A 23,072-nucleotide genomic window follows, 5' to 3' on the forward strand; every position below is an offset into this window, starting at 1 on the left:
ATTGCATGCAATATTCCAACAGTTGCCTAACCAATGTCCTGTATAGCTGCAACATGACCTCCCAACTCCTGTACTCAATACTCTGACCAATAAAGGGAAGCATACCAAACGCCTTCTTCACTATCCTATCTACCTGCGACTCCACTTTCAAGGAGCTATGAACTTGCGCTCCAAGGTCTCTTTGTTCAGCAACATTCCCTAGGACTTTACCATTAAGTGTATAAGTCCTGCTAAGATTTGCTTTCCCAAAATGCAGCACCTCGCATTTATCTGAATTAAACTCCATCTGCCACTTCTCAGTCCATTGGTCCATCTGGTCCAAATCCTGTTGTAATCTGGAGGTAACCCTCTTCGCTGTCCACTACACCTCCAATTTTGGTGTCATTTGCAAACTTACTAACTGTACCTCTTTTGCTCGCATCCAAATCATTTATGCAAATGACAAAAAGTAGAGGACCCAGCACCGATCCTTGTGGCACTCCACTGGTCACAGGCCTCCAGTTTGAAAAACAACCTTTGTCCTCTACCTTTGAGCCAGTTCTGTATCTATATGGCTAGTTCTCCCTGTATTCCATGAGATCTAACCTTGCTAATCAGTGTCCCATGGGGAACCTTGTCAAACGCCTTGCTGAAGTCCATATAGATCACATCTACTGCTCTGCCCTCATCAATCTTCTTTGTTACTTCTTCAAAAAACTCAATCAAGTTTGTGAGACATGATTTCCCATGCACAAAGCCATGTTGACTATCCCTCATCAGCCCATGCCTTTCCAAATACTGTCCCTCAGGATTCCCTCCAACAACTTGCCCACCACCGAGGTCAGGCTCACCAGTCTGTAGTTCCCTGGCTTGTCTTTACCGCCCTTCTTCTTCAGTGGCACCACGTTTGCCAACCTCCAGTCTTCCGACACCTCACCTGTGACTATCAATGATACAAATATCTCAGCAAGAGGCCCAGCAATCACTTCTCTCGCTTCCCAGAGTGTTCTCGGATACACCTGATCAGGTCCTGGGGATTTATCCACCTTTAACCGTTTCAAGACATCCAGCACTTCCTCCTGTGTAATCTGGACATTTTGCAAGATGTCACCATCTATTGCCCTACAGTCTATATCTTCCATATCCTTTTCCACAGTAAATACTGATGCAAAATATTCATTTAGTATCTCCCCTATTTTCTGTGGCTCCACACAAAGGCCGCCCTGCTGATCTTTGAGGGGCCCTATTCTCTCCCTGGTTACCCTTTTGTCCTTAATATATTTGTAAAAATCCTTTGGATTCTCCTTAATTCGATTTGCCAAAGCTATCTCATGTCCTCGTTTTGCTCTCCTGATTTCCCTCTTAAGTATACTCCTACTTTCTTTATACTCTAAGAATTCACTCAAATCTATCCTGTCTATACCTGACATATGCTTCCTTCTTTTTCTTAACCAAATCCTCAATTTCTTTAGTCATCCAGCATTCCCTATACCTACCTGCCTTCCCTTTCACCCTGACAGGAATGTACTTTCTCTAGAGTCTTGTTATCTCATTTCTGAAGACTTCCCATTTTCCAGCCGTCCCTTTACCTGCGAATGTCTGCCTCCAATCAGCTTTCGAAAGTTCTTGCCTCAAAGTGCCAAAATTGGCCTTTCTCCAATTTAGAACCTCAACTTTTAGATCTGGTTTATCCTTTTCCATCATTATTTTAAATCTAATAGAATTACGGTCGCTGGCCCCAAAGTGCTCCCCTCCTGACACCTCAGTCACCTGCCCTGCCTTATTTCCCAAGAGTAGGTCATTTTGCACCTTCTCCAGTAGCTACATCCATATACTGAATCAGAAAATTGTCTTGTACACATTTAACACTATGGCAGTCCCAGTCTATGTTTGGAAAGTAAAATTCCCCTACCATAACCACCTTATTATTCTTACAGATAGCTGAGATCTCCTTACTAGTTTGTTTCTCAATTTCCCTCTGACTACTGGGGAGTCTATAATACAATCCCAATAAGGTGATCATCTCTTTCTTATTTCTCAGTTCCACCCAAATAACTCTCCTTCAGGAAAAAAGGGTCAAAACGCCACAAACCTAGCCCCTAACTCTTGGCCTTAACCTCCAAATACACTGCTGCATGATCAGAGAGAGCTATATTCTCAATTTTATAACCCATAATCGAATCCAGAAAGGCCGAGGGAGCCAGAAAGAGGTCAATCCTGGTGTGACATTTATGTGGGTTTGAAAAGAAGTTGAAGTCCCTGCCGGTAGGGTGAAGACATCTCCAAATATCCACCAGTCCTAATTCCTCGCATAAGTCAACCACCTGCTTGGCCTGCGAAGAAATAGTTGGGGGCCCACAAGGCATTCTGTTCACTGTCAGATCCAAAAGACAATCAAAATCCCTCCCTATAATAATGTACCGTGTTCAAAAAGCACTCAACTTAGAGAAAGCACTAATCAAAGATTTGAGGGGATGCGCCGGAGGACAGTAGACATTTACAATGCCATATTCCTCCCCATGTATCAGGGCTTTAAGTATCACATCTTTCACCTGCTCTAATAATGTGAATGGAAGATCTTTCTGGATAAGTACCGCCACTCCCCTACTTTTAGTAGTAAAGGATGAAAAGAATACCCAGTCATAATGCCCCTGTTGTAATTTCAGGTGTTCCCCATCATCAACCCTTTCCCTCTTAAGGCTAGAAAGCACTTTTTTCTTTTAACAGGCGAATGACTTCCCTTAATGTTCCAGGTGCACCATTTAATAAGACACGTAGCCATATCCCCTTTTCAGAGTTCCTTGAACCCCTGGGAGGGAGAACCCTGTTTACAAAGCACCGAGCATAAGTAAATAAAGACTCAGATTTGAAGAACTATATATACAAAAACTACTCTATCATAACTATAAACAACTATTACTACCAAAAAACTACAAAAAAGCAACTATAAAACCTTGAATGGAAGACTCTTCCCCCAGCCACAAGGTTTTTAGCTTTATCCGCTGAGTCAAATATATAAACTGAGTCCTCGTGGCTGAAATAGAGCACTGCGGGGTATCTCATGGAGTACTGGATGCCCAGGTTCTTCAGTCTCTTTTTAACTTCATCGAAGGACTTCCTCTTTTGAATTACAACTACAGAGAAATCCTGGAAAAACTTGATTTTTGACCCCTTGTACAGCAGTGTCTGCGGATCTTTTCGCAGGGATCTGGAAGCTTCTATGACCTTTTGCTTGTCCTTATATGAATGGAAGTGCACTAGTACCGAGCGGGGGTGCTGCACCGGCCCGGACCTGTGCACTGTAACCCAATATGCCCTTTCAATCTGAAGCCTGCTGGACTCGATGTGAAGGCCCAAAAACTTCAGCAGCCAATTTTCAAAGAAGCTGACTGGCTGCTCACCTTCCTCACCTTCAGGGAGCCCAACAGTTCAGAGATTTATCCTCTGACCTCGATTTTTGAGGTCTTCGACATGGTCTCACAAGGCCCACTCCTCTCGCTCCAGCACCTGGATTCGACTGGATGAGGACTCCATTGCAGCTTCCAAGGCTTTAGTTTGACCCTCCACCTCCTCCAGCTTCTCCCCGAGGCCCTGGATCTCGTGCTCATGCTTCTGCAGCATAGATGCAATAGGTTGGACCTGGGCACAAATCTCCCCACGGATCTCCTCAATCGCAGCCCCAACCTTCAAGTAAGTCTCCCCATCGCCGCAGCCAATTCCTGTGAGTCTGTCAGGTCCCTGGAGGGTTCAGGAGAGGCTGCTACTGCTGCAGTCTCTGGTGTTGTAGGTGCTGCAGGGGAGTGTCCTCCCTGCTGCTGTTTGCTTGCACCTTTTCCCTTTGGCATCCTTCCCACTCCCAAATATTAACAAATGTGTTCTGGAAGGTTTTAAACTAATAATTCCACCACATAGGTTGGCCAGCGGTGGCAAAAAACACCAGTATGCCTTGGCTGTTAGGCAGACCTGTCCACAGCAGTTCTACAGAATCGCCGCCATCTTGCCGAGTCAAAATCAGCAAGTGTTAAGAGAGCCAAGAAGCAGCCCTGAGATTCAGTCTGATGCATTCTGTGAGCTGAATTCCTGTCTATACACACACTGTCCCCAAAGTAGTCTTCTCAAAGCCAGTTACTGCTGCACACTGCATGTGTCTTGTGAATAGCTGCCAATATTTCAAGGAAGTATCAGGATGTTTGTGATGAGTTCTCATATGCCTGATGACACTCTCCCTAGATGACAGCTGTGTGTGGCTGATGACCGTGAATTGTCCCCTTAGCAGCTCCTGCCCAGTACCCAAAATGGAGGTAATTCGGAGCAAGTGGTGAGCTGAATCTATCATCTCCATGTGCTGGTAACCTTGTTAACTTCTCCCACTTCAAAATTTAGTAATACGAGAGTCTTAATATTAATAAAGCAAGTTGTGATGTTAACAAAGTGTTTAACAAGCATTAATCACCATTAATTTTCATTCCACTGCGACCTAGCGAGAATCTCGCAATTCCACTTGAGTAGCATAAAAGACGAAGCGAGATGATCTCACTGCTGAGATGGACTCCAATACATCTGTCACCTGATTTTGCCACACCTCGCACTTGGGTCACCTAAACCCTAAAAGATAGAATTCCTTGAGGAGGTAATGAGCAAGTTAGACGAAGGAGAGCCAATGGACGTGATCTATTTGGATTTCTAGATGATCTTTCACAAGGTGCTACACAGTAGGTTGCTAAATAAGCTAAGAACCCATGGTATTATGAGCAAGATACTTGCATGGATAGAGGGTTAGCTGACTGGCAGAAAGCAGAGAGTAGGGATAAAGGGTTTTTTTTCAGGATTGTAGCCGGTGGTTAGTGGAGGTCCTCAGGTGGCAGTATTGGGACCACAGCTATTTATGTTGTTCATTAGCGATCTGGACAATGGAACTGAATGCATTGTTGCTAGGTCTGGAGATGACACAAAGATAAGTGGAGGGATAGGTAGCATTGAGGAAGGGGGGAGGCTACAGGAGGATTTTGGCTAGGAGAAAGTGGGCAAAGAAGTAGTAGATGGAATACCGTGTGGGAAAGTGTGAGGTCATGCACTTTGGTACGATGAATAGAGGAATTGACTATTTTCTAAATGGGGAAAGGCTTTGGAAATCTGAAGCATAAAGAGTCTTAGGAGTTCTAGCTTAGGCTTTTAGTAAGGTTGACATGCAGGCAGTTTGCACTTGGGAAGGCAAATGCAACGTTATCATTTCGAACATATTTAAAATACTGTGCACAGTTTTGTATCTGAAAAAAGAACTGTCCCGGAATGAAGGGCTTGTCATATGATGAGCAGTTGAGGACTGTCTCTGTACTCAATGGAGTTTAGAAGGATGAGGGGGGTCTCATTGAAACAGAATGCTGAGAAGCCTGGGTACAATGGATGTGAAGAGGATGTTTAACTTAATAGTAGAGACTAGGACCTGAGTGCACAGCCTCAGAGTGAAGGGATGAACCTTTAGAAATGAACTGAGGAAGAATTTCTTCAACCAGCGGCTGGTCAATTTGTGGAATGCATTGCCGCAGAGGATTGTGGAGACCCAAGTCATTGAGTGTATGTAAGGCAGAGATAGACAAGCTCTTTATTAGTAAGACAGGTGAATGGGGTTGAGAAACATGTCAGCCATGTTTGAATGATAGAGCAGACTTGATGGACCGAATGGCCTAATTCTCCTCCTATATCTTATGGTCCTATTATGGGTTTCCAATATCTACAGAATATTATTTTCACACCTTTACATCGACTTGATGTTGACATCAATGTTCAGCAGGGCAATTCTGATCATAACTTCCAACTTTCCGCAGTTAATGAAATAAATTTGTATTTCAGAATTTTCAGTTCAATTTAGTCCATAAGAAGTTAGCACTATTGCATTATCATTATTCTCAAAGCAAAACCTAAACTAATGCATTCTGAAGTAGTATCTTTGGCCCTGAAACATTAACTCAGTTTCTCTCTCCACAGAGTCTGCCAGACCTGCTGGCTGTCTGCAGTATTTTGTTTTTCTTTTGGATTTCTAGCAACTGCAATATTTTGGTTTTATCCAGACCCGTTGTGAGGAGATCTTATTATTTTGAAGAATAAAATGTAATTCTGGATGAGTTAATAGTTTGCATAGAGTGAGACTTGAGAGATCCACAAGGAGACAGCTCGAGAAACTAAGTATGAAGGTTTAGAGCAGCAATGGGTGTGATGTATAAATGAAGGGAGATGATTTTGGATGCTGGATGATCATCAGTAGTGCTGTCAAGCAGCACCTGCTCAACAAAAACCTACTCAGTGATGCCCAGTTTGGGTTCTGCCAGGTCCACTCAGCTCCTGACCTCATTACAGCCTTGATTCAAACATGGACAAAAGAGCTGAATTCCAGAAGTGAGGTGAGAGTGACAGATCCTTAGCATCAAGGCAGCATTTGACAAGTGTAGCATCAAAGAGTCCTAACAAAAGAGGGAAGATGGTTCTGATTCTGGTTGTTGAAGGTCCGTTATCTTAGCTCCAAGATTACTCTGCAGGAGTTCCTCACAGTAGTGTCCTAGACCCAAGCATCTTCAGCTGCTTCATGAATAATCATCCCTCCATCTTAAGGTCAGAACTGGAGGTGTGCATTCATGAGTGTGCAACATACAGCACTGCTTGTGGCTCCTCAGATACTGAAGCAACCAATGTTCAAATGCAATAGGGTATGGACAATAAAGGCTTGAGCTAACAAGTGGCAAGTAACATTGCGTGGCACGTGTGATGTCAATGACCTTCTCCAAGAAGAGATAATCTAACCACCACGCCTTGACATTTGTGGCATGATTAACACTGAATTCCCCTCTAGCAACATCCTAAAGGTTACCATTGAGCAGAAACACAACTCATCTTTCAATGTAAATAAGAGTGGCAACAAGAGCAGGTCCAAGGCTTGAAACACTGCAGTGAGTGACTCATCTCCTGACTACCAAAAGCCTATCCACTATCTACAAGGCACAAGTTAGAAGTGTGATGGAATAATTCCCAATTACCTCTGTGTACAGCTTTAATGGTACAAGACGTTTGATACCATCCAGGACAAAGTAGCCCACTTGATTGGCACCATATCCAAAAGCATCCATACCCTCCAGCACTGACACTGAGTAGCAGCAGTGTGTACTACCTACAAGATGTGCTACAGAAATGCCTCAAAAAGATTCTTAGGCAACTTCTACCAAACTCACGACAACTTCCATCTAGATGGACAAGGGCAGCATATACACAAAAACACTACCACCTCCAAGCCAGTCAACGTCCTGATTTGGGAATATCTGACTCTTCCTTCATTTTTGCTGTGTCAAACTCCTGGAATTACCTCCATAATGGCATTGTGAGTCTACCTACAGCATATATACTGCAGTTGTCCAAGAAAACAGTTCATCACCACCTTCTGAAGGGTAACTAGGGATGGGCAATTAATGCTGGCCCAGCCAGCGACACCAATGTCCCACCAGAGACTTAAATGAAAATCATCTGTTGAACTTGAAGATTTGCTTAGAACATTAAGTTGCACAGGGATAGATGCATTCCGAATAAAATATCAGAAATAAATGAAATAGAAATTTTTGCAGACACCACATAGGACAGAGCAAGTTGTGCCCAATTCATACGTTCATTTCAGAACAACTTATCGGTATTCTGATGTAATTTTTCAGCCTCTTATGTCTGTTCTTGCATAGGTGGAAAACAAACTGAGGATAACTGTACCTTCCATGTATAAGGAATTAATAATCTCTGCTTCTTTTTGGAAAGCGTAATGCAGTTTCACCTTCCCAAATATTACTTGGAAAGTCTCATCTCTTAACTGTTAATGCTCACTATTAACACGCCACTACTATAAGCAAATCAGGTAAAAGTATGATTTATTCAGAAGAGATTTTTTAAAAAGCATTGAGTAAGGAAGATCAGAAATAGACATAGAATTTAGAGGCATTTAGATGTACAGCACAGAAACAGACCCTTCTGTACAACATGTCCATACCGACCAAATATTCAAAACTAATCTAGTCCCATTTGCCAGCACTTGGCTCATATCCCTCTAAACACTTTTTATTCATATACCCATCCAGATGCCTTTTAAATGTTATAATTGTACCAGTCTCCACCACTTCCTCTGGCAGCTCATTCCATACATGCACCACCCTTAAAAGTTGCTCCTTATGTCCGTTTCAAATTTTCCCCCCTCTCACTCTGAACCTATGCCCTCTAGTTATGGATTCCCCCATCCCAGAGATTAGACTGTATCTATTTATCCTATCCATACCCCTCATATTTTATAAACCTCTGTAAGGTCACCCCTTAGCCTACACCACTCCAGGGAAAATAGCCCCAGCCTATACAGCCTCTCCCTATAGCTCAAACCCTCCAACCCTGGCAACGTCCTTGTAAATCTTTTCTGAATCCTTTCAAGTTTCACAACACCCTTCCTATAGCAGGGAGACCAGAATTGCACACAGTATTCTAAAAGTCGCCTAACCATGTCCTAGACAGCCGTGCAATATGATCTCCCAACTCCTACACTCAATGCAATGACTACTAAAGGCAAACATACCAAACACTTTCACTTTCCTATCTGCCTGCAACTCCACTTTCAAGGAACAATGAACCTGCACGCCAAGATCTCTTTCTTCAGCAACACTCCCCAGGACCTTATAGGTCTTGCCCCAATTTGCCTTTCCAAAATGCAGCACCTCACATTCATCTAAATTAAACTCCATCTGCCACTCCTCGGTCCATTGTCCAATCTGATCCAGAACCTGTTGTACTCTTGAGTTAACCTTCGCTGTCAAGTACACCTCTAATTTTGGTGTCATCTGCAAACGTACTAACTATAACTTGTAATCTCCTGACTCTGATCCTGGCATGTAATGCACATGGTTTTCCAGTATTCATTTAAATGATCAAAAATCTTAATTTACAACACGCATACCTAGCAGATGATAGTCTCCACTAGTATCACAGTAAAAGAAATTCTTTTTGAAACCTTCCTTTTTGATAACTATAATAATCTCCTCTCATCTAGCTGCCCTCATTAAAACTTAAATTTTTAACCCTGAAGAATAAAAGTAACCTCTTTCTCGAAGTCCTCTATATGTAGACGTCAGTGTACATCTCTCTTGCATCTGAGCTCTGAAAATAGCATTCACTACAAGATATTACTCTATATTGTTGTGGAGATTGATTTGAGAGAACAGTGCCAGTGATTTTCCAGTTAGGCCTGTTGTGATACAATATTTCATTCATTTTTGTACCCTTTGAGGTAACAATTATTTATGATATATATTGATGAATTAGATGATAGAAGCGATGAAGTATTAGCCAAGTTTTCAGATGACACAAAAATGGGTGGGAATGCAATTAATGAGGGTGACACAAACATACTGCAGAGGGATATACGAGTGGACAAAAACATGATGGATGGAATGCTGTTTGGGAAAATGTGAGGTTATGTACTTTGGCAAGAGGAATAGAAGGATTGAATATTATTTAAATGCAGAAAGTCTCTAGCAATGGAGAGTTTTGGGAATTCTGACTTATAAATTACAGAAAGCTAGGATATAAGTTCAGCCAGTAACAGAGAAGGCAAATGGAACACTGGTTGGTCTTTATTTCAAAGGGAATAGAGTATAAAAATAGGTAAGTCTTACTGAATCTATACAAAGCCTAGTCGGACCATAACTGGAATACTGTGAATAGTTTTGGGTCCCTTATCAAAGGAAATTATAGTGGCATTGGATGCAGTCCAGAGAAGGTTTAACTAGGTTGACCTTAAGTACGGAGATAGTGTCTACTGAGGAGAAGTTGAAAAGATTGGGCCTGTACTCAATGGAGTTCAGAAGAATGAGGGGGCAACCTTATTGAAATACAGATGAACCTTGATTATCCGAATGAGATGGCGGGCCATATTTCATTCAGATAATTGATTATTCAGTTAATTAATTCAATGCCTCTCCTCTGGGGCTCAGAGTTTTCTGAAGTTTCCTTTTTCCTCACTCTCCCTGCCTTGCTCCCTCTCTCTGTCTCAGGGTTTGTTTCTGAGCAGACACCCTGTGGGTAAGGAATCTGCAGCATTGCTGAAGCCTCCCACCATCTTCCCTACTCTCGCCCCACCCCACCCCCCACCCCCCAAAAGTTCAGTGGGATTGAGACAGCAAGCACTTGCTAGGTCCGCTCCCTGTTCAGGAGACTAGGCAGCAGAACGCTGCATGTGAGACCTCCCCTGCCCCCTGCCCCCCCCCCCCGCCAAACTCCCTCCAACACTGTCCCACCCCCTCCCCCACCTCAGGGCAGCCAGACTGGACACCAACAGCAAGACTGCAGCTGCCTTTGGGGGGATGAGTCTCAAAATAGCACAAACACACACACACAGCAACACACAATTTTTTACTGCAACGTTTTGACAAGTCCCACCTTTGCCCTGTACAGGACAATGTTGGAGAGACTATCTGGGGAAGTGGGGGGGGGGGGGGGTGCGGTTTAGGGTACACCCTGTGTAGAACTCCAGGGAAAGTGTCAGGAGAGAGGGCGGGCAGTCAGTCATTTGGAGACGGTGCCTGGGCTTCCGTTGATGTCCAGGGCTATTCTCGGCAGCATTTCAGTAAGCCGGGTTCATTTTTAATCATTATAAACAAAAGATGCAATCAGTGTTGGAAACACCTCTTTGATGTAATGTTCTATCAGACCTCGAGATCTCCTTCGGATAATCCGATATTCGGATAATCGAGGTTCCTCTGTATAGAAGGGCCAGAGGGAATAATCTCAGAATAAGGGGTTGCCTGTTAGAACAGAAAGAAGGAATCTCTTTACCTTCAAGGATATGGAGTCTCAGTGGTTAATTATATCCAAGACAGATATTTAATCAGCAAGGGAATCAAGGGTTATGAGAAAAGGCAGGAAAGTGGGAATTGAGGATTATCAGATCAGCCTGATTTCTTTGAATGGTGGAGCAGATTCAGTGGGCTGAATGGCTTATTTCTGCTCATACGTGGTGAATTTCAATCCAAGATAAACTATTTTCAAATTTTGAATAGCATTTGATTTACTCAAAAGGTAAGTATCATGACCAATGATCTCATTTAAAAGAGCGGCTGTGAGTTTGTTTCTCCTAATTTAAGAGAATCACAGTTCATTCTCCATCTCACCGACCTCTTGCTAACACTGAGTTTCCTTTCCAATAGCTTCAAATTCACATTTCTCTCATGTTTATTATTGCTATTCTTTCCTGCATTCATTCTCGCCAATTTCAACACTTCTGACCTTTCTTGCCCCTCAACCACCAACTATCCTCATACAATTTCTGCCTTTTTTTCATATTTGATCAACACAAGATACCTTTATGTAGTAATATCAAATCAAGCATTTGCCATAATTCTCTCCCATTAGTAGATTGCATTACTTAACTCAAGCAAAATACCTCAGTCTTCCACAATTCCTGTTTCCACACCTGATCAACTGCTGGTATTTGTATGTTATCATCTAATATTCATAGATTGGGATTCAAGATTTTCTTACAGACTCGGTTTCAGGTCTTTTTCAATTGCAAGTTACAAATTGCTCATTACTTATCCCTAGACTATGAACATTTTATACAAATTGAAGCTTTTTGTAGATCATTTCTGAGGAACATCCTGTAATATGATTATTCAGTCCATTTTCTGATGTCAATTAGAATTAAGTTAAAACATGTGTGACAGTGGCAGCAATGGAGAAGTGAAAATCAGGAAACAGCATACAAAATTAAAACAGCAACATGCATTGTACATTGATGTTAGAAATATCATAATTAAAGTTAATATTTATTAAAGTAAAATAGAGAGCCACTTTTTTTTACTGTGAAGTGGCAGTCATGCTTGTCATTAATTCAACAAAATTGCTAAAACCGAAGTGCCATAGCCAATGGAATGTTAATTGTTGAAAGATATCAGATTGGGCAGACGAGTTGGACTGAAGAATCTGTTTCCATGCTGTCTGACTTTATGACTATGTGGTAAGTTTTTTTCTTTAAAATATAATAGCACTGATGATGCATCAGGTCATTTTTATGTTTCTTTTACAGGGACGATTTTCTATTGGTTACTGCGATTTTGACTTAAGACAATGCCATGAAACTACAGTGGACATTTTCCATATCAAGTATACAAAGAACTCATGATTCACAGACCCTGCTGTAATGGGTATGTTAGTATCTTGTTCTGAAATTTATGAAAACTCACCCTTCACTATTGCAAAAAACAATGAAGATCCCTGAAGCTAATATTACTTGAATATATAGCACCAAACAAGCATTTTCTACACAGAAAGAACTTAAAATATTCAAACTGTTTAACTTGGAAAGTTGAATGTACCAATAATTTAACAAGATTCCCTGACTGTTTATACATTATACATGTTTAGTACAACTTTGATAAAAGTTGACAGTTCACTCACCTTATAATGTAACTCCATGTTGATTTCTGTGCATAGCTACAGTAAACAATAATTTATATATTCATCATTTATTTTCGATCAATATAGGCAGTTTTATTGAGGGATGAGGGTGGAAATGGGACACATCTTTTAAGTAAGATGTCTTTCTTCTAACAGAACAAGTTCAATTTTATATCTACATTCTTGAGTCAACAATACTCAAATTATACTATATGAAAGTATCAGGAATTGTGGCTCAAGTTGCATCTAGCACAAATATTGATGGTTGCTGGAGACCAAGTCATCGTTGCAGATGTTCCTCTGGGATAGTGCCTTAACTCAACCATCTTCAACCTTCTCATCAATTACCTCCTTCATCAGAGCTCAAATGGAATGTTAATTAAAAATTAAGATTAAGTTATCTGTTCCATTCTCAACTTTTGAGATACTGAAGCAGTCCACGGCTACCTGCAGAAAGACCTGAACAACATATTAACTTGGGTTGTTCAGATGGCATTCATGCCACCTCCAACAAAAGGTTGGACAAAAACCTAATCATTTCCTTTTGATATTCAATGTATTACCACTGCTGACTTCTTCACTATCCAAATTTTGGAGGTCACCATTGAGCAGCAACTCACCTGATCCAGTTGCAAATAATGTGACTCCCCATTGCTTTCTACTATTTAAAGATACAAAATAGAAGTGATGAAATACACTCCATTTGCCTGGATGACTACAGCTCCACCAACGTTTAGGAAATTTAGCACCATCTAGAACAAAGCAACACAAAGCATTCACTGCTGTACATCAAATCTGGCCCAGTGGGAATGCAGCAAACTGCCAAAGCTTCCTCAACAGCATCTTCCAGAATTCTGAATCCAAAATCAAGAATGACAAGGACAAGAAAACAGGTACCGGGAACAATGCTATCTGCAAATTCCCTCTCAAGCACATCAGCATCCTAACTTGGAAATACTTCAATTCATCACTACAAATTTTGTAATTAACTGCAGTATGGAAGAATCTACACTCCAAGCACTACAAGGCATCAAACAGACCTACCACCACTTTCTCAAGGGTAGTTGATGCTGGTCTGGTTAGCAGTGTACACATTACATGAATGAAAATCTAAATATACATTCGTATATTTGGTTCACCATCTTGCGTGGATGCTGTAATTTAGCAAACAAAGCAAAGTCATTGACCATACACAGTTCAGTTATAAGAGAAACAATCCAGAGTATTCAAGAGATTCTTAATTGGTTTCTTTACTCCACTCAAAATAACTCAAATTTCAGTCAACCTCTTTCCACAATGATTCTTGTGCGGATTTTGCAGCGGTAATTAACGTCGAGATTATTATTGCTGTCTGTTTCTGTCATAACTGTGAACAATGTCTTGAATCCACAAATGGTGCATTTCTGCAGAGGGTATGCTATTCAAATACTTTTCCCAACCTCAACCAACTGAAATCATTGGAAACCAATTATAAGAATTTACAAGCCTTGCTGCAGAAACCCTGGATAAACTTGTACCTTGCTGGAAGAGGAGTTTTTAAATGCCATACTGAATTAATAATTACCATCAAATACATCTAAGAGTTCTGCTAAAGGGATACAGTAGCATAATCATTGGACTAGTCATCTAGAACCCCTTGCGTGTGGCCATGTGGTCATGCGTTTATGGCAGTGGGTGAAATTGGCAGTCAATTTTAAAAAATTGAAGAAAAGGCTAACCTAATGGAAACCATGTAAACACTATTGATTGTTGTAAAAACCCATCTGGTTCACTAAGGTCCTTTAAGCAGTAAATTTGCCATACTTATCTGGTCGGGCCTACAGATCATTTCCAACCTACAGTAATGTGGTTAACTCATAATAGCTGTCTAGATAATTAGAGGTGAACAATAAATACTGGCCTGCCCAGTGATGACACATCTGATTAAGAAGCTTTGAAAAGCTAATTTTATATCTGTGGAAGATCAGATTTCTCCACTATGGCAAAACTCCCCTATTTAAAAAACAGTTCTCACCGTCATTGAGAAAAGGGAAAACCACAAGACAGTGTTCTTTGCAGGCAGTTTTTGTTGAGGTCTGTGATAAGAACTTTGGATCAGGTTTTTTATGCAGTGATACAGTCTTACATTCATAAATTATTTGTCAAGAAATATGACATTTCAAAGAAAAGTGTACTTTCACTGTGGGTACTGTGTTTTTCAGAAGATAGCTTGGAATTTAGTGGTAATGCTTCTTTATTTCTGAAAAGAAATCTTTAATCATGAAACTACTGAGGCATAAAGCAATATTGACAGGTACAATACAAATGTAACAAAAATTATTGCTGTTCAGAAGTGTCTGACTTCCATGATTTTCCAAGTGACCATGACTTAAAGCTCTTTTGTGTTTGTGCGATTTAATCAAAGCAACCTTAGTTGCCTTCCTAATTTCCTTTCTGTACATGAATCTACTGTCAGATGGTGTATATAAATCTTAGGATGACCAATTAAATCAAATATTTTAAAAATACATCTAAGTCAGTTTTCATGTAGAATGTGCTGGTGTATATATGTAAGTCAAATACATTAATGCAATCTGTTCAGTTCAGTGTTACAAATGGTTGTGTCTCCTACATTGCGCATATGGAAAGTTCTGCACATGCAGACTTTGTGAAATGATCCATCAATAAAACAAAACATGACGGTGTCTAAATAAGCACAATAAATAACAGCAAACAGAATGGAATGGTGTCACTTGCAGTCCTGACAGGAATACTGCACAAGGTCACTTTGCACATGCATTCTAAGAGCACTTTGGCGGTGTCAGCAATCTCATTATTAAACTGGATAGCATCTAAGGAGATTCCACTTTATGAGCCTTATGAACCCAAATCCAAGTGAACTCCCCATCCTGCAATCATTAACATCTCAAGTTCATCAAAACTTTTGTCTCAAGACCATAATTCTGGGCACATAACTATCTTTGAAAAACAGCAACTGCAAAAGCAGAACATAAGACATAGGAGCAGAAATTAGGCCATTCAGCCCATCGGGTCTGCTCCACCATCCAATCATAGTTGATAAATTTCTCAATCACTTCTTCCCGTAACCCTTAATCCCCTTGATATTCAAGAACCTATCTATCTCCATCTTAAATGTACTCAGTGACCTGGCCTTCACACCCTTCTGTAGCAATGAATTCCAATGATTCACCACTCTCTGGCTCTTTACTGAAAGGCCTTCCCTTTACTTTAGATCCCCCCTCATCCTTCTAAACGCCTTCAAATAGAAACCCAGAATCCTCAAACATTCCTCATGTTAAGTTTTTCATTCCTGGCACAATTCTCGTGAACCTCCTCTGAACATGCTGCAGGGCCAGTACATACTTCCTGAGATATGGGGCCCAAAACTGCACACAATACTCCAAATGTGGTCTGACCAAAGCCTTATAGAGCCTCAGAAGAACATCCAAGTGTTTATTTTAAAGTCCTCTCAAAATAAATTGCATTTGCCTTCCTAACTGCTGTTATGAAGTTGAAGGTGTGTACTGTACCTTTAATAGAGACTGAATGCTATTCTGAACTGAGGGAGCTTACAAGCATCTGTAATAAGACTAGATGGCAGTCTCAGGGTGTACTGGAAAATTGAAAATTTGTAACATTTGGCTGTGAAAGGGATATCCGCGTTTTGGTTGAAGTTTTGACAACAATTCACATTGAACCAAATCAGTTTAAATTATGCCCCAGGATATTAAAACCCAATCAAGTTTGAATTTATTGTTTGCCAACATCGAACCAATGAGACAATCTGATGTTGGGTGTTTCAAAAATGCGGACATTTTGAAAATTGGAGAGAGTACAATTTCCATCAAGACAGAAATGTCTGGAGATCTGACATCTTGCTCTCCAAGAAATTAGGAAACACTCTATTTCAAAGATACTTTTTCATTGAAACATACTTGCAATAAGAAAAACATGACCCAAGGAGATCCTCAGCCAGAAGAAGAAAGACACAGAAGATGACAGTCACTGTGTGGTTTTGAAATTAAGTTGATATAATTTTAATAAGAATTTTATTGTAACAGCGTATTGTTACAGAGTTGGAGGCAGGTAATAAACAGTTAAGAGAAAGAGGGGTTTAGAATTGTGAATAGTTGTTTCATGTTCACTTTTAAAGATAAAAAAAGTTGATGTTATTGTCTTTAAATAATGGAATTTGTGAGTTCTCTGTCATTCATATTTTAACAGATTTCAAGGCAAGGTGAGCTTTTCTGGGTGTTTAGTTTAATTAACAGAGGGGTTAAAAAAGAACCCCCAAGGGTGAAAAGGAGGTGAAACGCCTCAGGTGTTTCCACTGCGGTAAGATGGGACTCACAAAATTACAGTGCTGGTTGTTGAAGAAAGGCATTGTGGGAGAAGATGTGGTAAAAGAAGCTAAAACAGTGGGATTAGTGAAAGTAGTAAAGAAAATGCCAAGAAAAGTCAAGGAGCTACAGGAGAGTGTACAGCCTAGGCAGGATTTGAGTATTGAGTTAGTGACTGATCGCTACAAAGACTTCACCTTTCTGGGTAAAATTTACTCAGGAAGCACGGGGGAAAAAGGAAAAGAAGTTACAATTTTTTGAGAGATACAGGTGCTAATCAGTCTCTAATAGTAAGAGATGAACATATTTGCATTCTTTCTGACATTTTTTATTAGATTAGATTAGATTACTTACAGTGTGGAAACAGGCCCTTCGGCCCAACAAGTCTACACCGCCCCGTCGAAGCGCAACCCACCCATTCCCCTACATTAACCCCTTTTACCTAACACTACGGGCAATTTAGCATGGCCAATTCACCTGACCTGCACATCTTTGGACTGTGGGAGGAAACCGGAGCACCCGGAGGAAACCCACGCAGACACGAGGAGAACGTGCAAACTCCACACAGTCAGTCGCCTGAGGCGGGAATTGAACCCGGGTCTCTGGCGCTGTGAGGCCGCAGTGCTAACCACTGTGCCACCGTGCCGCCCACATGTTACCCAAGAGAGTGGTAATTTGTGAAATAGATGGACAGAAATTTAGCATTCCCCTCTGTAAGATCAGGTTGGAGAGCCAAATCAAGACTGGGGAAGTAACAGTGGGAATGATTGACAGAGTGTCAATTCCAGGAACAAAGTTTGTTCTTGGGAACAATTTATCAGGATCCAAGGTAGGAGTGACACCCCTTGTGAGCCAAAGGAATATTAGGGAACTGAGGTGTTAAAAGAAAGTACCCCAGAATTTTTCTAGGCTGTGTAGCAACAAGATCCCACTGTCATAAGTCACAGCAAGAAGCAAAAACTAAAGAGAAAGACAAAGGAGTTGAGGTTCAAATAGCAGATGCCCTGTTTGATGTAATGGTGCAGGAAAAACCTGAACAGGTAGAGGGTTGGGCAAAAGTATTTAGTCCTGAAAGGCTAATGGATTTACAACAGAAAGACAGGATAATAAAAGATGTATGTATTGATATATACTCAGAAGAGGAATCAGAATGTATTCCTGGGAGTTATTATTCTTAAAGATAGAATCCTAAGATAAAAATGCAGATCACGGCAGGGTTAGTGCAGAGGAGAAATGGGCAGAGGTGCACCAGATTGTGTTGCCAGTAGCATACAGACAGAGGTATTACAAGTAGCACATGGACTAGCACAAGGAAGTCACCTAGGGGTATGAAAGACTCAGGCTAAGATACAAAAACAATTTTTATTGGCCTGGAATGCACAAAGATGTGGTTAAATTTTGCCGGACATGTCATACGTGCCAAATGGTAGGTAAGCCACAGGCTGTAATAAAACCAGCACCTTTGTTCACAATTCCAATAATCAAAGAACCTTTCATGCGGGTTAGAATTGATTGTATAGGTTCCCTCCCAAAAACTAAAAAAGTGGGAACCAGTACTTGCTAACCATAATGGATGGGTCTACCAGACTCCTGGAGGCAATTCCATCACAGAGTATTAAGGCAAAAAGAGTGGTGGAGGAGTTGGTAGCTTCTTTACCCAGTATGGTAAAGAGATTCAGTCAGACCAATGGTCTAATTTTACTGCTAGGCTGTTTCAGGAAATCATGGATAGCTTAGGCATACAACACTTTAAATCAAGTGTGCACCACCATCCCGAATTCAGGGAGCTTTGGAAAGGTGGCATCAGACCCCGAAGACCATGTTAAGAGTGTACTGTCAGGATTACCCAAATGATTGGGATAAAGGTATCCCATTCATGTTGTTTGCCATTAGAGATACCCCAAATGATTCTACTCAGTTTACTCCCTTTGAGTTAATATTCAGATGTGAAGTGAGAGGGCTTTTGAAATTAATTAAAGAAAAATTGATAGGACCGAAGTCGGAGATCTCACAGCTGGATGATGTATCTGAGATGAGGGAGAGATTAAATCGGTATGTGAGTTAGCTAAACAGCACCTGAAGAGGGTGCAGCATAGGATGAAGCAGCAGATAAAAACTGTAAAATTCGGATGTTTTCCTGTGGGGATGATGTATTAGTTTTGTTACTAATGGTAGGAGATCTCTTCAAGCCAGGTTTAGTGGTCCCTATCAAATTCAGAAAATGTCAAGTCAGTTAGGTTTTCTGGTAAAGATGCTAACTAGAAAAAATTTGTATCGGGTACCTCACGTACATATTTTGAAACCTTACTCTGATAAAGATAGGGCACTGGTGAAACAGGTGTTAGTTACTGTCCCGCAAAGTGAGGAATCAAATCCAGATGTCATGGAGTTTGATGTGCCTCAAAATATGTTAAATAATGAGGAAGTCCTTGTGGATTAATATAGCTATCTGTCTCAGGAGCAAAGAACAGAGTTGAAAGGTTTGTTGAAGCAGTATGAAAACATCTGCAGGAATAAAATGGAGAGGACTAATACTATTGTGCATAAGGTGGAATTAGGGAATGCTGTTCCAATAAAACAACACCCCTACAGACTTAATCCTCTCAAAGCCACACAAGTCAAGAAGGAAGTGGATGCGATGCTCAACAAATATATCATCAAACCGAGTCAGAGTGAGTGGAATTTGACAATCATGTTAGTTCTCAAACCTGATGGGACTAACCAATTTTATGTGGTCTATCAGAAGGTCAACGCCATAACAAAATCAGACTCCTATCCAATACCAAAATTGGAGGACTGTATAGAGAAAATTGGATAGTCTACTTAAATTACAAAGTTGGACTTACTGCATGGTTATTGGCAGGTACCTTTATCAGAGAAAGTAGAAGTAGTTTGTGTTTGTAACCCCAAATGGGCTGTATCAATTCAAAGTGATGCCCTTTGAAATGAGGAATGCACCAACCACATTCCAAAGACTCATGAATGGAGTTGTGGCTGGATTAACAATTTGTGCAGTTTATCTGGATGATGTAGTAATCTATAACGAATCTTGGAAAGATCAAATGGTACAATTGGCCGAGCTCTTTGAATGATTATGAGAAGCTAAACTGTTAATAAACTTAAAGAAAATAGAATTTGCGAAGGCAGGGATGACATTCTTGGGACATAACATGGGTCATGGAAGGTTGACCCTAAGGAACATGATTCAAAGGCCATCGAGGAATTTCCATGACCATCCTTGAAGAAAGAGGTGCTTTGATTTTTGGGACTAAGCGTATTCTGCTGGAAATTTGTTCCAAACTTCAGTGGCGTGGGAGCACTGCTAACAGGGGAGGCAATGGCCTAGTGGTATTATCACTAGACTCTTAAGCCAGAGACCCAGGAAACCTGGATTGAAATCCCACCATGGCAGGTGGTGGAATTTGAATTTAATAAATATCTGGAATTAAGAGTCTATGATAACCAGGAATCTATTGTCGATTGTTGGAAAAACCCATCTGATTCACTAATGTCCTTTAGGGAAGAAAACTGACAACCATACCTAGTCTGGCCTATGTGTGACTCCGAACCCACAGCAACGTAGTTGACTCTTAAATCCTCACTGGGCAATAAAGGCTGGTCGAGCCAGCGATGCCCACATCCCATGAATGAATTTTTTTTAAAAAATGATTTACTAAAAAAACACAAAATTTTGATGGACAAAACAATGCCAGGAAGGCATTTGAGAGGTTAAAAGTTATGCTAATCACTGCACCAGTTACACTAAATTTTTGGAAACCCTTCAAAGTTGCAATCGATGCTAGTGACAAAGGAATTGGGCTGTACTGCTACAGGAAGATGATGATGGAACTGAACAGCCAATTGGCTATTTTTCAAAGAAACTTAACACCCATAAAATACTCTCCCATCAAAAAGAATTATTGAGTTTGGTACTGGCCTTACATTTTAATGTTTATATAACAATGTGTTAGAGACGGTTGTGTCCACAGACCATAATCCTCATACATGCTTGTAAAGATTTAAAGACAAATATGAGACTGTTTCATTGAGACCTTATGTTAGACTTTTAATTTACAAATTGTACATGTTGCGGATTGTAAAAAGGTGATAGCAAATGCATGATCACAGATTTAAAGAAAGTGTAGATAGAATTAGACAGATACCAATGTTATGTAAGTATACAGAAATTAATATGAAAACTATAATTTAGATTAATGACCGGTGTATTTCATCATATGGGGATTAAGAATTAGAAAAAATTGAAGCCATCTTTTCAATATGATTATTCATATTTTTCTTAAGGAGGTAGGTGTTATGAAGTTGAAGGTGTGTTCTATATCTTTAAGAGAGAATGAATGCTGTTCTGAACGGAGAGTTTACAAGCACCTGGGATATGACCAGATGGCAGACCCAGAGGATACTGGAAAATTTAAAATATATAACATTTGGCTATGAAAGGGATGCCTGAGTTTTGGTTGCTGTTTTGACAAAAATTCGAATTTAACCAGTTTAAATTATGCCTGGAGATCTCACATCTTGCACTCCAAGAAATTAAGAAACACTCTTTATTAAAAAGGTACCTTTTCATGTGAAACATACTCGCAATAAAAAAAGAAAGACGATCCAGGGAGATCCTCAGCTGGAAGAAGAGAGACACAGAAGATGACAGCTGCTGTGTGATTTTGAAATTAAGTTGATGTAGTTTTGATAAGAGCCTTATTGTAACAGCATATTGTTACAGAGTTGGAGGCAGACAATAAGCAGTTAAGAGAAAGGGGGCTTAGAATTGTAAGTAGTTGTTTAATGTTCACTTTTAGGTTAAAAAATAAATTGTGTTATTTTCTTTAAACTGTTGAATTTGTGAGTTCTCTGTCACTCATATCTTAACAGATTACAAGGCAAGGTGAGCTTTTCTGGGTGTTTGGTTTAATTAACAGAGGAGTTCATCTCCTTGTCGTAACATTTCTGACTCAATCTGCAAGTTTACCTTGAGAGAATCCTGGACTAGAACGCCCAAGTCTTTTTGCATTTCAGGCTTCTGAATTTTCTCCCCATTTAGAAAATAATCCATGCCTCTATTCTCCTTACCAAAGTGCATGACCTCGTACTTTCCTATGTTGTACTCCATTTGTCACTTCTTTGCCTACTCTCTTAACCTGTCCAATCTTTCTGCAGCCTCCTCACCTCCTCAATGCTGTCTGTCCCTTGACCTATCTTTGTGTTGTCTGCAAACTTAGTCAGAATGCCTTCAGTTCCTTCATTTAAATCGTTAATGTATAAAGTGAAAAGTTGTAGTCCCAACAATGAAACTGTGAAACACCATTTATCACTGGCTGCCGTCCTCTCTGCTTTCTACCAGATAGCCAAGCTTGTATCCATGCTAGCACCTTACCTCTGATACCATGGGTACTTTTCTTACTCAGTAGGCTCCTGTGTAGCACCTTGTCAAAGGTTTTCTTGACGTCCAGGTAGATAACATCCATTGGCTCTCTTTGGCTAACTTGCTTGTTACTCCCTCAAAGAATTCTAGCAGATTTGTCAGGCATTATCTCCCCTTGATCAAACCATGCTGACTTTGCTCTATTTTACCATACACTTCCAAATATTCAGAAACATCATCCTTCACAATGGATTCCAGGATCTTACCCATGACTGATGTTAGGCTAATCAATCTATAATTTTCCATGTTTTGCCTTACTCACTTTTTATACAGCGGTGTCACGTTATTGATTTTCCAGTCCTCTGAGACCCTCCCCGATTTTAGCAATTCCTGAAAGATCACCACTAATGCATCCCTTATCTCTTCAGCTATATCCCTTAGGTGTAGTTCATCTGGTCCAGATGATTTATCCACCTTCAGGCCATCAGTTTTTCTAATACCTTCTCCTTGGTGATAGCCACCATACTCAGCTTTGCCCCCTCAAATTGTTGAATTTTTGGGATTTACTTGTGTCTTTCACTGTGAAGATTGATGTGAAGTAATTACTTAGTTCCTCAGTCATTGTTCCCCACTACTATCTCTCCAGCATCATTTTCCAGTGGCCCAATTACACTTTTGTCCTTTATGTATCTAAACAAACTCTTAGAGTCTTCCTTTATATTACTGGCTAGCTTACCTTCGTATTTAATCTTCTCCCTCCTTATTCTTTTCTTGATGCCCTTTGTTGGTCTTTGGGTGCTTCCCTATCCTCTGGTTTCCCACTGCCCTTCGCCACGTTATATGCTTTCTCTTTTGCTTTTATGCTATTCCTGACTTCCCTAGTCAGCCATGGTTGCCTCAACCTTCCTGAA

General features: G+C 40.5%; 1 protein-coding gene across 3 annotated transcripts in view; it reads left to right on the forward strand.

Moving 5' to 3' along the window:
- mitd1 (MIT, microtubule interacting and transport, domain containing 1) overlaps window positions 1-23,072 on the forward strand; it is a 58,946-nt gene that overhangs the window by 26,316 nt on the left and 9,558 nt on the right. Inside the window, exons 8-9 of one of the 3 annotated variants that reach the window (XM_072577659.1) lie at window positions 12,071-12,188; window positions 12,598-14,946. In XM_072577659.1, coding sequence (XP_072433760.1) covers window positions 12,071-12,166 — 96 coding nt within the window. In that variant the 3' untranslated portion in view covers window positions 12,167-12,188; window positions 12,598-14,946. Of the gene's footprint in view, window positions 1-12,070; window positions 14,947-23,072 lie in introns of those variants that run through there. The other 2 variants (XR_011961529.1, XM_072577658.1) reach the window with 2 other exon arrangements.

The sequence above is a fragment of the Chiloscyllium punctatum genome, chromosome 9 (genome assembly GCF_047496795.1).
Source record: "Chiloscyllium punctatum isolate Juve2018m chromosome 9, sChiPun1.3, whole genome shotgun sequence".
NCBI lineage: Eukaryota > Metazoa > Chordata > Chondrichthyes > Orectolobiformes > Hemiscylliidae > Chiloscyllium > Chiloscyllium punctatum.